The sequence below is a fragment of the Ambystoma mexicanum genome, chromosome 3p (genome assembly GCF_040938575.1).
Source record: "Ambystoma mexicanum isolate Mex_15411 chromosome 3p, UKY_AmexF1_1, whole genome shotgun sequence".
Lineage (NCBI taxonomy): Eukaryota > Metazoa > Chordata > Amphibia > Caudata > Ambystomatidae > Ambystoma > Ambystoma mexicanum.
Genome location: NC_090925.1, coordinates 818,482,617 through 818,498,635, shown reverse-complemented (window position 1 = coordinate 818,498,635; position 16,019 = coordinate 818,482,617). Strand labels below are relative to the sequence as shown.

The 16,019-nt window shown below is 49.0% G+C and overlaps 1 protein-coding gene across 1 annotated transcript in view; it reads right to left on the bottom strand.

Annotated features, from left to right (window-relative positions):
• Positions 1-3,031: 3,031 nt before the first annotated feature.
• LOC138580938 (chymotrypsinogen B-like) overlaps positions 3,032-16,019 on the bottom strand; it is a 137,173-nt gene continuing 124,185 nt past the window's right edge. The window contains exons 4-5 of the mRNA XM_069651872.1: positions 9,739-9,902; positions 3,032-4,582 (exon numbers count right to left, since the gene is read on the bottom strand). Coding sequence (XP_069507973.1) covers positions 4,418-4,582; positions 9,739-9,902 — 329 coding nt within the window. The 3' untranslated portion in view covers positions 3,032-4,417. The remainder of the gene's footprint in view (positions 4,583-9,738; positions 9,903-16,019) is intronic.

Here is a 16,019-nt window from a genome sequence, read left to right as displayed (position 1 = left end):
GAACTTCCCGCGCACCCCTGAAATCCACGTAGCCGGCCATATCGCGTGTGGAACTTCCCGCGCACCCCTGAAATCCACGTACCCGGCCATATCGCGTGTGGAACTTCCCGCGCACCCCTGCAATCCACGTACCCTGACTAATCGCGTGTGGAACTTCCCGCGCACCCCTGAAATCCACGTACCCGGCCATATCGCGTGTGGAACTTCCCGCGCACCCCTGCAATCCACGTACCCTGACTAATCGCGTGTGGAACTTCCCGCGCACCCCTGAAATCCACGTACCCGGCCATATCGCGTGTGGAACTTCCCGCGCACCCCTGCAATCCACGTACCCTGACTAATCGCGTGTGGAACTTCCCGCGCACCCGTGAAATCCACGTACCCGGACATATCGCGTGTGGGACTTCCCGCGCACCCCTGCAATCCACGTACCCTGACTAATCGCGTGTGGAACTTCCCGCGCACCCCTGAAATCCACGTACCCGGACATATCGCGTGTGCAACTTCCCGCGCACCCCTGAAATCCACGTACCCGGACATATCGCGTGTGGAACTTCCCGCGCACCCCTGCAATCCACGTACCCTGACTAATCGCGTGTGGAACTTCCCGCGCACCCCTGAAATCCACGTACCCGGCCATATCGCGTGTGCAACTTCCCGCGCACCCCGGTATACACGCACACGTTTATTTTTTCTCTCAGCGCGTGTCTGTGTTTGTGGGTACCCCTTTGTACGTCATTTGTCCTGGAGGGCCACAGTATTGGACATTGATCATGTCTGTATATAGGTGCTATTTGTTGGCGCACCTTTTAGCGCACATTTCTTGCAGGCGCAGAGACGCTACCGCCTGCTTTCTTGTGGCGGTCGTGTTTGTGCCTGTTTGTGCCTGTGCGCTGCTTTGAGCGTGCGCTTTTTTGCCCTATTCTATTCCATGAATACGTGTTGTATGCGAGCGTGTGGGCGTTCCGCGCACTTGCCTCCTAAACTTTCCCCGTGCCGCCCACATTCTTCCCCATTCCGAGTGTTGTGCCCCATTTTATTCCCCATTCCGAGTGTCCCGCCCTGTGTTCCGCCTACTTTAGAGCTGTGCGCTGCGCTCGGAGTGATAGCGCAGTGGCCGTGGCGCACGACGTTGGTTGACCTGTGCGCCGGCCTGCGCCGCGCGCTTTTTCAGCGCACGTCCTCTGCTTTTCTTGCGCACGGACTTCCATGAATCGACGTGCGCTGGTTTCCCTGCGCATTTCGCTAATTTTCGGCGCAGCGCACGTATTGGCCCCTCTGCGCCGGGATTTTCGGCGCACATTTATTCCATGAATCGGCCTGTAAACTGTGATCTAAAAAATGCAAATTTGCTGAACTAATAATTGTATTATTGTTCGCTTGGGTGTTATATTGTGAAATGTTTTTTTAATGGGTTTTAAACTTATTTTTTCCAATGTGGTTAGTACCACTATTCCTCTTCACCCTACAATTCAGATCAAACCCCTCTGTACATAATTCACAGTGGCACTGCTAGCCTAGGGATCTATTTTACCATTTTACGTAGTGTGCTCAGAGCACTGCACATTTCCCAATACCCGTCTCCTTGCTTGTCTCACCATCTGACTAGCCAATCCACACGCTTATGTAAATGCGGTCGGCATTTCATGCGCTCCCATAGGTCTGCAGCTTAGCCATTCCTGGCACAGATGCACTTGCTCCACAGAAGAAGTCGATGTGAACGGCGACTCACAGTAACTGAGTTCAGAAACTTCAATGTTTACTTTTCATAGTCAAACAACCTTACAATGAATTTTACAGTTCCTCGGTTGTGCTTTTGGAAGTTAAAGCGTTCCTCTTCACCTTCTTTGACGGATGAATTTAAGCTAATCACTAAAATGATGGCCAAAACAAATAGTGCACCCTTTAGTATTACTGTCAACTTTTCCATTATGTGTGAATAAACACAACTACTCCTGCACCACTGTAGGATGATCATCAGTATCTTAAATAGCATCTCCCAGACCCTGCTCTGAGAAGGAGGGGCAGGTTTCACACAATGATTGTGCTATGCTGAAAAGGCAGGTCTTTCCCTACTTCCTTCCTGAATTTTGTTTTTTGTAAAACAGAGAACATTGAATCACAGGTTTTCTTTACACTTTAGCCAACATAAAGTGTGGAACCGTTGTTTAACAATATAAAGTGTTACATCAGCGTTGACAGTAAAAGAAAAACCCAAGGCCCTACCTCACCACACATTTCTAGATTTTGCAGTGGCAAAACTACCTCCCAAAGACATCACGTCAGTGACGCCTCTCTAAAATCTGCATTGGTCCAAGAGAACACAATAAAACATATTCATGAGGACTTTTTGCCCGTCCCACCCATATGGTCATCGGCCCACTATCCTTGAACCCCTTAACACACGTTCTCCTCTATGGGCCCACCCTCATTGTTTTGTTAAATATCTACCTCTGCTTCTCAGACGTTGGTTGGCCCCTGCACCAGAGGTGGATCGGCCTATAGAGGACTCTGGAGATTTCCCGTTAGGCCTCTGCATCTTGGGACTCTTTTGTGTGATATTTCCACATTTTCCCATAGGAAAAGGGTTGGATTTGCTGAAAATCTGTAATTTGAGGCCACTTTGAAAATTATCTCCAGGGCCTCTTTGGATCCCAGTCCACCCCTGCCCTGCACTACACAAGTTCCTCGGCAGCTGGAGCACTCAGGCGCCGTGAGCCTTCATCCCTTACAAGTCCCAGCTCACCACCTGTGTTGTTGCGATTGGGCCTTCGCTGCCCTGCTCTCGGATGACATGGCAATGCTTGCTATAATTCTTTTCCCCACTGGTGTCAGCAGATATTTTGTAGCATTGATCACACAACGTACCTTTTTCATTGTTGTTTGTATCCATTGCTGTTTGTATCCAATTTGAACAGTGCTGCAGTGAACAATTTTTCCCGCCGTGTAAGTCCTTCACCACTTTCGCAGCAAGTTCTGTGGGCTCTCACTGTGTCTCTTGTCAAAATGTTGTGACGCGACTGGAGCCATATTTGCTTAAGAACATACTTTATTGGAGAGTCCACAAGATATAAATTTACCACACAGTGACAGACCTCAACCTCACCACCTAAAACTCTAAGAGAACCCAAACCCCCTCTATTACACAAAAAGGACTGGGAGCCCCTTCACCGAGAACAAACATGATACGATACGTTAATACCCAAAGGTTTCTAAGCACGGACCAGGGGGTCAAACCTGTGGTACTCTATGGGTAGGTGCCCACTCGGGAGGGTCCACAACCACGTTTTAGCTCCTTCATTCCATCCATGATTTATTGAAATTCTAGTACATACGTACAGAGATGCCCAACTATGGCAATGCTCATGCGTTCACTGGGCTTAACCGGCTGGTAACAGCCCGGGGCCTAAGCTATACGTTAACTTTATCACTGGGCCCTGGTGCCATTACCGGGCCAGTGACTCCCATGATTATTGCCGTTAGCACCCAGAGACAAACCCTGGAGGTGCTAATAGAAATAAGAAAAGCCGTCTTTCTGCTTCATTGGGCGTGGCCGGGGAGTGGCTATTAAGGAAATGGAAGTTGGGGCTCTTTTCAGAGCCCCTCTTCCATTTCCATGGTTGAAGGAGGAAGCTGAGCAGTGCAGGCCTGGCAAAGGCCGCATTAAGGTAAGGAGAGGGGATGGAGGGTGTTGAGGGGCTTGAGCTGGGGAGAGGGGCAGGATAGGAGGGGGGACAGGGTGGAGCGCATGTGTCCCAAGCAATGGGGTTGCTCCAAACCTGGGCCTGGGTCATTAGATTCAGCACGGGTTTGGAGCAACCGGATTGGCTGACGCGCCCACTAAGGGTGCTAATGCTCAGAGTAAGAGTAGACCTTATTATTTACGTCCTTAACCAATCAGAACATAAGCAAGAAAGACTTTAATAGTCTGGCATGTGAATGTCCAAGAACTAAAGCAATGACTATATAACCCTGCATTGCCATTAAATACGGTCTGCTTGCTGCTCCACAAGACTGCTTTAGGACATGCCAAACACCAACCATCCCAGCGCTCTTCCGCCCGCAGAGCAATCCTCTGTGGAGACACAAGAAACTGAAGTATATACACACTTCTACGACAAACAGGGGCGCACACCTTCTCTGGCAGCTGTCTACAAGTCCTCCTGTGTGAGGTTCAGCCATTTTATAAGCAGCAGGTTATGATGGTGGCCATCGTGTCATTTGAGGGCGAGAGTGGACAGGTACTGACTGCTCAGGGGACATCAGGGGTGAGGAAAAAATACAACAGTAGTAGCAAGGACTGGTTTCAAGGGATGTGGATGATGTTGGTTGTGGGTTAAGGGGAGGTGAACCGTAGTGGGGACTGGGGAGGGGGTGGTGGTCAGTGATGCTTGCCCGGTCCTGGCAACTGCAGGCCTTAATTGTTGTTTTTCTGTTGTGTGGTTAGTATCCAGTTCCTGAAGCCGACGGTACTGGAAAACACAGCAAGGCTGTCGGTGCCGCAGCCCATGTTCCAGCTTAAGATTCCCGCCAATATCGGCAGCCCGGTGTTGTTGCACACCAACGGTCCACCGGTGTCTCCCTACAAAAAAGGAAAGGTGTCTGATTAAGCATCAGGATGAATTTGAATATAAAACATTTGAAAGGAGGAAGCAGACCGTTCTGGCGCTGCTATGCATGGGGGCTGTCCCTTACATCCTCTCACACTGACCATTCCAAGATGGAGGATCATCAGTTGGGTTGAGAGCAAGTGAAAGGGAAGGGTAACTACACGCCCCAGGGGTGAGCAAAACCCTTCACGTACCAAGCCATTCCCTGAGTTTGCTTGTGCGCTTTTGCAACTCTGCTAACATCAGGTAGAGGATATGATGACATGTGTTTGTGGTTTGCCCCCTAGAGATACCCAACTACACACTCCTGATGTCAGCAGCTGTTGTTTTTGTACTAATCAAGTGACGTCTTCATATGGAAAATTATAATGTAAAATAAAACATCCGCCAAGTGTACCCACAAACCACACCAGTGGATCTCTATCCAATCTGACGCTTGCGCCATCCGGTGGCGTGTCCAGGGAGTGGCCTGGCGTGGCACGTGCCACCCCTGGAATCTGACTGGCCACCCCAGGGGCCCCCCCTTGATCCTATACTATGATCATTATGTGTGTGTGCGCTCGTACTTCATGCCACCCCTGCATAAGTCAGTGCCCCACTTGGACCACCCCAGTCAAGGGAGTCTGGATGGCGCCATCTCATGTAATGTTCTTAGCAAACGGCCAACTCCACCGAAACTGGCCTCTGTACAACAAGCAACTGTCACGCTGGCATGAGATTCACCGAGCCCCCGCCTATCTGACCTTTGCCAGTTACCGGCTGGTGGACACATCATCCAATTTACCCTTTAGCCACTTAGCTTCTGGTATGGGGGTACATTCACAAGAGATGTGCAGAAGTAGCCAACCTTTGCTAACCCAACTTCACAAAATTAGGTAAACATTAATTCCGAGAGAACGTTTTCAGCGTTTAAACAAGTTACGTATAGAATAGTGGGAGGCGATGCCCCCTACCTTGTAATATAACATTTACATGCAATTTTTGTGACATCACTTGAGATTGAAAACACCCAGGCTCGTGTGTGTCTCAAAGGTCAGATATAATGATCTATGACGTACCTCGTCAAGCTCTGCTGAAGGATTTTGAATGTTTCTTGTATGAAGACATCCCATCTTAATTCGGGTTTGAATGTGCATTTGTCACGGGGGGAAGGAAATAAAACCCTTCTCATTCAGTGCACGGAGGAAGTAACCCCCCTTCTCAGTCAGTGCATGGGGGAAGTAAGGCCCTTCTCATTCAGTGCATGGAGGAAGTAACCCCCTTCTCAGCCAGTGCATGGAGGAAGTAAACCCCTTCTCCGTCAGTGCATGGGTGAAGTAAGTAAGGCTCTTCTCAGTCAGTGCACGGAGGAAGTAACCCCCTTCTCAGTCAGTGCATGGGGGAAGTAAGGCCCTTCTCATTCAGTGCATGGAGGAAGTAACCCCCTTCTCAGCCAGTGCACGGAGGAAGTAAACCCCTTCTCAGTCAGTGCATGGGGGAAGTAAGGCTCTTCTCAGTCAGTGCACGGAGGAAGTAACCCCTTCTCAGTCAGTGCATGGGGAAAGTAAGGCCCTTCACATTCAGTGCATGGAGGAAGTAACCTCCTTCTCAGTCAGTGCATGGAGGAAGTAAGCCCCTTCTCAGTTAGTCTATGGAGGAAGTAACCCCCTTCTAATTCAATGTGTGAAGTCTGTTCTCATTCAGTACATGGAGGAAGCAAGCCCCCTCTCATTCGGTGCGTGGAGGAAGTGAGTCCTTTCTCATTCAGTTCATGGAGGAAGGAAACCCCTTCTCATTCAGTGCATGGGGAAATGAGTCCCTTCTCATTCAGTGCATTGCATTGGGAAGTAAGTCCCTTCTCATTCTTATTTGTGCATGGGGGAAGTATGCCCTTTCCATTCAGTACATGGAGGCAGTATGCCCATCCTCAGCCAGTGTGTGGAGAGAGTAAGTCCCTTCTAATTCAGTGCATGGATGAAGTGAGTCCTTTCTCATTCAGTGCATGGCGGACAGTAAACCCCTTCTCAGTCAGTGCATTGAGGAGTCCCTTCTCATTCAGTACATGGAGGAACAAGTCTTTTCCCATTCAGTGCATGGAGGAGGTATGTCCCTTCTCATTCCGTGCATGGGGGAAGTAAGTGTCTTCTCATACAGTGCATGGAGGAAATACGTTCCTTCTTATTCAGTGCATGGGGGAAGTAAGTCCCTTCTCATTCAGTGCATGGAGCAGTCCCTTTTCATTCAGTGCAGGGAGGAAGTAAATCCCTTCTCATTCAGTGCATGGAGGAAGTAAGTCCCTTTTCACACAGTGCATGGAGGAAGGAAGTTCCTTCTCATTCAGTGCATGGGAGAGTAAGTCTCTTCTCATACAGTGCAGGGAGGAAGTCCTTTCTCATTCAGTGCATGGGGAAGTAAGTCTCTTCTCATGCAGTGCATGGAGGAAGTTACCCCCTTCTCATTCAATGTGTCGAGAAGTCTGTTCTCATTCAGTACATGGAGGAAGCAAATCCCTTCTCATTCAGTGCATGGAGGAAGTAAGTCCCTTTTCACACAGTGCATGGAGGAAGGAAGTTCCTTCTCATTCAGCGCATGGAGGAAGTAAGTCCCTTCTTTGTTAGTGCATGGAGGAAGTAGCCCTCTTCTCATTCAATGTGTGGAGAAGTCTGTTCTCATTCAGTACATGGAGGAAGCAAGTCCCTTCTCAGTCAGTGCATGGAGGAAGTAAGCCCCTTCTTAGTTAGTGCATGGAGGAAGTAAGCCCCTTCTCTTTCAATGTGTGGAGAAGTCTGTTCTCATTCAGTACATGGAGGAAGCAAGCCCCCTCTCATTCGGTGCATAGAGGAAGTGAGTCCTTTCTCATTCAGCGCTTGGGGAAGTAAGTCTCTTCTCGTACAGTGCATGGAGGAAGTAAGTCCCTTTTCACAGAGTGCTTGGAGGAAGTAAGTCCCTTCTCATTCAGTGCATGGGGGGGAAGTAGGTCTCTTCCCATACAGTGCATGGAGTAAGTAAGTCCCTTCTCATTTAGTGCATGGAAGAAGTCCTTTCTCATACAGTGCATGGAGTAAGTAAGTCCCATCTCATTCAGTGCATGGAGGAAGTCCTTTCTCATTCAGTGCATGAAGGAAGTAAGTCCCTTCTCATTCAGTCCATGGGGTAAATACTTCCCTTTCAATTCAGTGCATGGAGGAAGTACATCTCTTCTCCTACTGTGAGGCTTCTTTTGCGCTTGGGGCAGGGTGACTCATCTGAAACAGGTGCATGGTTTTATGGTAAGGACTTTTTCCTGGGCGAAATGCTGTGTCCCCGAAACTCCCAAGTAAAAGTTCAAGGTGGTCAGTGTTAGCTTAGCATCTGTGGTGCCATAAGTGTCACACTGTCTGGGGCATTATCCATAAGAGTCAATGCTGAATTGCTCAATGACAGGCTGCGTGCTGGGACGCGGTCTTAAAAAAAGTTAGGCTTTCTTGTTAAAACCTGCTATAAGAAATTAGGCCTGTTTGTTTGAAACATTGGGTCTCATTATGAGACCGGCAGTAGCTGTGCCGCTATAACCGTATAGGTCGGACCCGCCGGGCTGACAGGCACCCGTGAGCAGACCTCGTAGTTTGCCGGTCGGGTAACAACATTACCAGCAAGCTCACCGGTACCATTCTTACCGGACCGGCAAGGTCGTAATGAGACCCATCGTCCTTCCGATTGTTGGAAAACTCCTCCCGCTTTCATTTTTGCTGGAAATTCTGTGTGCATTCCATAACATTGCGGAGGTGTCCATTGATCAGAATTTGACGCATGAAGGAACAATCTACTCTCCTCCTAATATTCAGTGGAGACATGATTGTAAAGTCGGTGGAGGCGTGGGGGGTATAACAACACAGATAACCACATGCATGAACTGCCTCTGTCACCTCAAATTACAACTGGTCGTGCAACTCACAGAAAACCATGTGCAGGAGCTCTGCATGGTAGAAACTAAGGGCCCGATTCTCAAATATGTGTGCAAATGAAAAAAGCACTCCGGGTGCGCTTCGTACTTTGGCGCTCATTTGTGAATTGCACTTGCCACCTAATTCTCAAAGCTGACCTGCGCATTTCAGAAGGGGCTGGACAGTGGCGCGGAGATACACTGTCCAGCTCCTGTGCATACATGTATGACAGGCTCCCAGTGCATTTCACCAGTGCAAGCCAAAAAAAGGGCCCAGATCGGTGGAATGCCTACGCAATGGGGGATGGACATGCAAGAGTGACTGCCGCGTTTTTAAACCGCAGCGACCACACACTTGAAGAAAAAATCATGACCAAAATATCAGGGTCAGAAATTACCCTATCATCTCTTGTTTCTAAAGCAGCAGGGCGGTGACCCTCAATTGTGAAATCAGGATGCACTTTTAAATGCCCAGAAACGCCCCCTGATTTGCACAAATTCGTAAAGAAGGCAAAAGGGCCATCTGAATAAGCAAACCTAAGATGCCCGCATTCAGATCCCCTGTGTGAATTGGGCCGCCCCTTTTTCTGGTGCAAGTGATCATTTGCGCCGCAAAGTGTTTTGAGAATCTTGGTAGAAATACTCAAAGGAAGTGCAGTTTCAACTGAAGCGGTGATCCTGCGAGTGCAGGCTATGAAAAGGAAGTCACAAGTTTTAACTTCGAATGTGTTGTTTGCACTCAGCTATACATACTTTTCCATGACTGTTGCCACCTTCTACACAGATGACGCCAAATTGTCCACAAGTTGGTGCCCTTCGTGCAGCTAAGTGTTGAAACTACATTTCAAAATATGAATGTGCCTATCCATGCAAGGTACCATTATGTGCAGGCGCGCAGCGACATTTGCATTACTCACCCCTAGACCCCTCTGGGAGCATCCACTTATGGCCATCTGCATGCGAGTCACAAGTGTCGCGGTATGCATATGTACAATCATCACGCATCTCAAGTTAACCTCATGCCTCCAGGATTCACCTTTCGTGAATCGTGTGTCATTTGCGCACACGTAATTTTATACATTTTCCAGACGCAAGTCGCACTTGCGCCGAGAAAAAGCTTGGCGAATTGACCCACGGCTCCAGGAGACCCACAGTGGAAATGGCTCAGTCAATCTGATAGCCCCGCGCCTGCGCAATGGGGCGCGCGCGGCTCGCTCCGATGCTCACCGAACAGGCCCCGGGGGCTGCGCTGGCGTTGCTGCAGATCATGTCGGACTGAATGAAGGTAACGCTCGGCATGTATCGGGCCTGAAACATGTCGTTGCAGGGCCCAGAGTTCAGGACAGAGACGTCCACCACCTGCAGTTGATTGTAAGGGTACTCCGCCGCTCCTGCCAGAGAAAGAAAAGAGGTCATAAGCTTTTCCCGTGTGTCCTAGCCTTCTTTCAGACCCACAGCAGGGGTGGAGGAAAGTGCTCGGGAAGATCACGTGATATGACATGATATGATATTTATAACGCGCTTAATACCCAGAGGTTTCTAAGCTGGACCCGGGGATCGAACCGGTGTTTCTCCATGTAGTCGCTTCCAAGGCGAGCACCTTACCCCTGAGCTATCCTCCCGAGAGAACGTAGCGTTCCAAGGTCAGCGTAGCAGAACACTTCCACACCGCATCCATCCAGTTACTCACACAAAATCAGCTTTGTTCCCACACACCACAACCCAACGATCAGGCAGATTTGTACCAGAGCGGGAAATGTTTGCTCTATGCTTGACCGTCTGGCTTGTCAGTATCCCATGCCCCCTCACACACATTACAACCATGCTTGGGTATGCGACTGATCGGCATTAGGCACAACTGACTGCATTCACAGAGTCCAACTTGCAACAATAGGTGCCCCTCATTGTTACTATTTCTTTACAAACGTAGATAGGATGGCCGACCTGGTGCCGACCTGGAATTTGGGACATATCCAGAAAGGTCAATGGGCCTCATTACACGGATGGCGCTAAGGGATTACCGGCACCGGTATGGGCACCGGTGCCGGTAATCCCTTAGCGCCATACTACGAGGTCCCTCAGCAGGTCCGGTCCTTAACCTGTGGCCAGACCACACGTTAAGGAAGGGACCCGCTGAGGGACTTCAGGGCAAATAACGGTACTGCTAATAGCGGTACCGTTATTTGCTCCTTCCCCATTCCCATTGAGCCCTATCAGGGCTCAATGGGAATGGGGAAGGGCCTTGGTGAATGGGGAATTACCGCCCCGCCAACCTTGGAATGGGGCGGTAATTCCCCCATTCACCAAGGCGGACTCGGTAAAATACTGGCGGCAACCATGGCGCTAATAGCGCCATGGTTACCGCCGTCCGTGTAATGAGGCCCAATGTCTCTAAAAACCCCACGCCTGTAGTGCGGGGGACAAGCGTCACAATGTAGATTGGCAAAGGTCATGAAACCACGGGGAGGGTGAATGTCCCTTACTTTACCAGTCTTGCTCTAGGGGCCATTGAGGCAGAACTGAACAGACGGGCTCTAGAGAGCAGGATCCTCTTACACTGGTATTGGGGTGGCCCCTGATACCCGAACTCTCAAATCTTCAGCCTTGCCAGCCAGTTAAACACCATGGCGCTCATTTTCACCAGAGCCGTAACGGAAATGGATGGCATAAAAGCTTTCCATAATGCTCCCACAGACATACCTATAAACCCATGGAACTGCGGGCGGGCCAATACCAAGCCTAGGACTTTTGAAAATGTTCCAGAAACCACATTTAGCCCACAGGTGAGCAATGTGCACTGAAAGTTTACCACATGCTCCCCAGTCTGGATGCTGGAATACAGAAAAAGCCTGACCACAAGGCCAATCTCCCTCATATGTGAAGATAGGACATGCACATCAGGGTGGCCATCTTGAATTGTTCAAGGGGTGTGGCCCTTGGTCTACCATTTCAATTTCTTCGGAAGACCAAAGCCTCTGTTTAAGGCAAGTGCTGCCTTAAACCCAGCACTTGCCACTTGCTGGCTTCACTACCATTGTTTGTTGCCTTTATTATTTATTAATTTATTATTATTTATCTGTTTCCCCTTTGGTCCGCACTCTCCATTCCTCCCCCCTTCCATGACTTTTCCCACTCCCCCTACCCCTCTCCCATGCACTTGCGCGTTCTCAGTGTCAATGCGCCTAGTAAGATCGTGGGTTTGGTTCTCCCCTGTTCCCCTTCTCTTGCCTTGCCGCGCTCTGAAACGCTTGTGTATGAGCGCGATAGAAATTAAACATCAATTCAATTCAATACAATTCTGGTCTTCTTTTCTGATGAAAAGTACTGGCAATAGAAGCCCTGGAATGTATTGCTTGTGAAACCCGTGAATAAACCCACCAACGGACGTGGCAACACCATTCGCCTCACTTTTCTTGGTCGCGCATTTACCTGGTCTCTCTGTATCTCCAAGATACCTTAAAGTGAAGTTGTGAATCATAGACAATAAACACAAAAGTGCTGAGGTGGCTCCTGCACACCCAGCTATGCTCTCTTTTGTCGACCCTTGTAAAGAATTGACCCCCTATTCTTCCACTAACCTTGTGTGCTTTCCTTCTTACTCCCAAACCACCTTGTCTAGACAGTTGAGGTCTGCGTGTCTTTCTCCCGTGCTCCCCTTTTCCGGTTTGGTAAGTGTGGCTAGTGAAATATTAGATGTGTGAGGGAAATACTCCTAGCATCATGGAAACGAGTATGAAACCGCTAGGATATCCTTGAGTTTCTCACACTGTATGACGATCTGACTTACACATGTGTTACCCTTTGGAAAAAGAAATAAAGAGAGGACAAGGTGGTCACCATGGAGCTCTTAACTTCCAAAGGCCTCCATATCTAGGACAGGAAGTTGACTAGATTTGCCTCTTCTGTCACAGCAGGTCTGACACTAGCGAGTGGTCGATGGTCCTCGCCCAATGGAAACTATCCCTCGACTGCATAAGGGTTGGCGTAAAGAAGAGCACTAAGCGCAAATAATGCAGCCCTCTGGCTGCGATATCTCGCTGGTGCAGTTGGCGACGCCAAACATCAATCCAACTGATGCCAACCTCAGGCGTCTCCTGGACACAGCAATGGCACATTGATTGCTAATAGAAATCGGCAAGGTCTTTTTAAATCCAAGGACACGTCACTGTCTCTGAAGCTGTCAGGGGAGAGCAGGATATGACACAGCTCGAACTGCAGAACTGCAGTGTTGAGTAACGCAAGGCACAATGAGGGGGTTACACCATTAACTCAAATGAACCCCGATCACTATGTCAAGGGCTTTTATACTATGAACAAGCACTGGGAAAATCTGTACTCAAGGGGGATCGGTTCACCTATCAAAGGACAGCCAATAGTGAAGACTTTAAATATGCAAGTGTCAAGAAGCTGCAACCAGGGCTAACGCTTGGCAGAGACAGGGCCAGGGGCATAGAGAGGGTAGGGCCCAGCCAACATCTCTAAATGCCCACTCAGCAGCGCCGTCTGGGCATTTACAGGTTTTAATGTCCCTGTGGTGGGCCCGACCACATTATCTTCAGACCCCACTTGTTAGCCAATCCTGGTCACGCCTCTGGACAGAGCAAAGGGAGGCTCTTGAGGAGGCTCTTTCCTATCAAAAGGCGCCTCTATCCACCTGTGTGCTTCTTCTCGAAGGTGGGAAACAGACTACCCATAGGGGAGGAGGCAACATGGAACCACATTAGAGCTACTGGGAAACGTACTTGCCAGGGCCAGGCGTATTTCGTGGGCCATGAGGAAATCCATCGCCATTTCACAGCTTTCTTGCGAAGACAAGACAGAACGCTGCTTTTGTCTTTAAAAACAATGAGAGAGGCAATCGTGAATGGCGGTCAAGGGAGTGAATTGCCGCTCTTCTTTGGGTGGGGAGTAAGTGCGTCACAGGGGAGGATTGCACACATGCTGTCCCGCTGCAGGCTCTTCTGGCTTCGAATGAAAGCAGAAGGCTGCCCAATACAAGGAACGACGAGAGGCCATGTTGAAGCTCTTTTGACTTCGGAGGTAAACCAGATCATGGATGGCATAACTTTCTTGGATGGGGGGGCTAACGAGAGGTTGGTTCTCGAAAGCGATCTGAAAGTGCACACGTATCACGACTGCGGCACTTGAACAGTATGATGCGCCCTCTGTGGACTACCTAGGCCTCGCAATACAGGGACATCAAAGTACCAATATGCCAGGGTCATCGTCAGTGGCAACACTCGCCTGATGACATCACAGGAAGTGATGCCCTATGACCTTTGAACCTGTGGACACCACAGGACGTGACATCAGAAAAGAAAACAAACCACCTCCAATCAAAGTAGGAGTACTAAAATAACAAATAGTATTAAGGTGGGACAGGGGTAGTTTAGCATCCATCCATACATTAACTATGGTTCTGTTGTGCCTCAATATGCTAAACAATCATTGGCCAGTAGCGCGGCTTTTTTATGCCAGTACAGTCTCAAACGGCAGGTTTAGTCAACATACACGTCTTGCTGCTTCATGTGCTCAGCCAGTGTTATACTATGGTAAGGCGAGCCTCGCGTACTGGAGTAATGCCACCGTATTCCAGGGCAAGTCTCACACACCATGGAGAGTCAGCAAACACCAGGCGCAGTCTCACAAGCCCAAGTGCTTTGATCATATGCCGACGTGCCCACGTGCTTCTGTCATTCCTTATGTGTCTAGGGGGGATTTCCCCAGGCGTAGCCTTTTGCAGGTGGGGGTCGGGCTTTAGGGTGGTGGACACAAATTGAAGTACCAATAGTGATCGAGGGGTAAATGGTCCAGCTTGTTCTTTTTTTATGTTTTAATAGAGCAAACAGAACTGTACCACTTCTGGGTTTTCTCAATTTGAGCAGCTAATGAGAATAAAGCCTTGTGAGGAACAGGGATTTGCCAAGGATCACACAATTTGGTGAAGAGGAGAAGCTGGGATTTGAGCTCAGGTGTCCTTGTGTTGTAGTCTCCAATTCACCCACTACAACACATTTACTGCCATCCTATCATTCGTTTTACACCAATATACAGCACTAAGATTCCTGCATTCTTTTCTTTTACAGGCAGAACCTGTTGCTTTTGCTCAACAGAGTGGATTTGCTATTCGTAAACCACCTTCCAAATCACCCTAAATAGGAGATATAATAGGAAAGATAATTTACCATTGCATGTCAATGCAAATAACAGATATCAACACTATGCAACTTAATTGTCTCTATTTATCAACATTAAAAGCATGAACTCCTGAGTTACACCTGCTGGGGTTCACACCTGTGACAGGCTGAAGGATGAGGACATGTCTTAGCAGTAAGCGCTTCAACCACAAGGCTATCTCCGTCGCGTTCTACACGCTGTCCAAAAAGAGAGTATCTTCTGAAATGTACAGAAGTACACAGAATAAGGGCTTTACACAATTTGCAATAAAGTTTCACGCATAACACATACCATGCCACACTGAGGCAAACTGCGCACACACACGTGCCCACGAGCACACATGAAGAGGATAAGCCCGGTTCCCTACATGTCGCTAACTCTCTGGATGAAACTCCAGTGCTATTTTGAAAGGTTTAGGTCCCTTATGCCCAGTGGAGTAACTTTGCTAAAAATGTGCGCGCTTTGAAACACTTTCCTGTGTATAGGCGCTATATAAATAAACAAAAACAATACAATACAATGTTGGGGGGACATGACATCTAAATGAAAGGGGCCCCTGCCAAATGAGTGGGAGAAAATGGTGTGCCACAAAAGTGGGGGGGGGACAAACACCATTGCCCCCCACCCCTAAAATGACGCCCACGCTTATGCCAGTGGCTGAAGCACCCACTACTGGAGAAACTGCTTGTGGCAGAGGCTCCCCCTGCATACTGTCATCCAATTGAGGTGGTGAGTGGGGCCGCAGATACTTGGGGCCCGATTCAGGGAATTATTTGCACGGTTCAAAGTGGCTTTGCACTGCCGACACAAAGCCAGATTCATGGAACTGTGCAAAGTGTATTTTTGCAGGGCAAAGTCAGTGCAAAGTTCATTTTGTCCTGCAAAAATGACTTTGTCCTGCAGAAATACACTTTGCACAGTTCCATGAATCAGGGGTTGTGTCGCAGTGCAAAGTCACTTCTCAGCAGTGCAAAGTCACTTTGAACCGTGCAAAATATTCCATGAGTCGAGCCCTTAAGCGTGCCAGAACCACTTCAGGACAGTAGCGTTTCCCATATATTCGATGCCTGTGTTGCCTTCATTTCCGAAGGTTCAGAGATAGGGGATGGGAGGGGGGGTTGCAGTGCGGGGGTGGCGGGTGTGGGGGGGGGGGGGCGTATCAGGTGAAGAGCTTCAGGTGCGGCCGCATTTAGCCTGTTTCAGTTCAGGGAGTTTTAAGGAGTTAACTAGCTCGCACTGGAGCGGTGCGTTGTTCCATTCAGTGTTTTTCAGACCCCCTTGTTTTTTTGATTCGTGGATTTCTTGCCTTGCCCTGATGCTGCTGTCTGTTG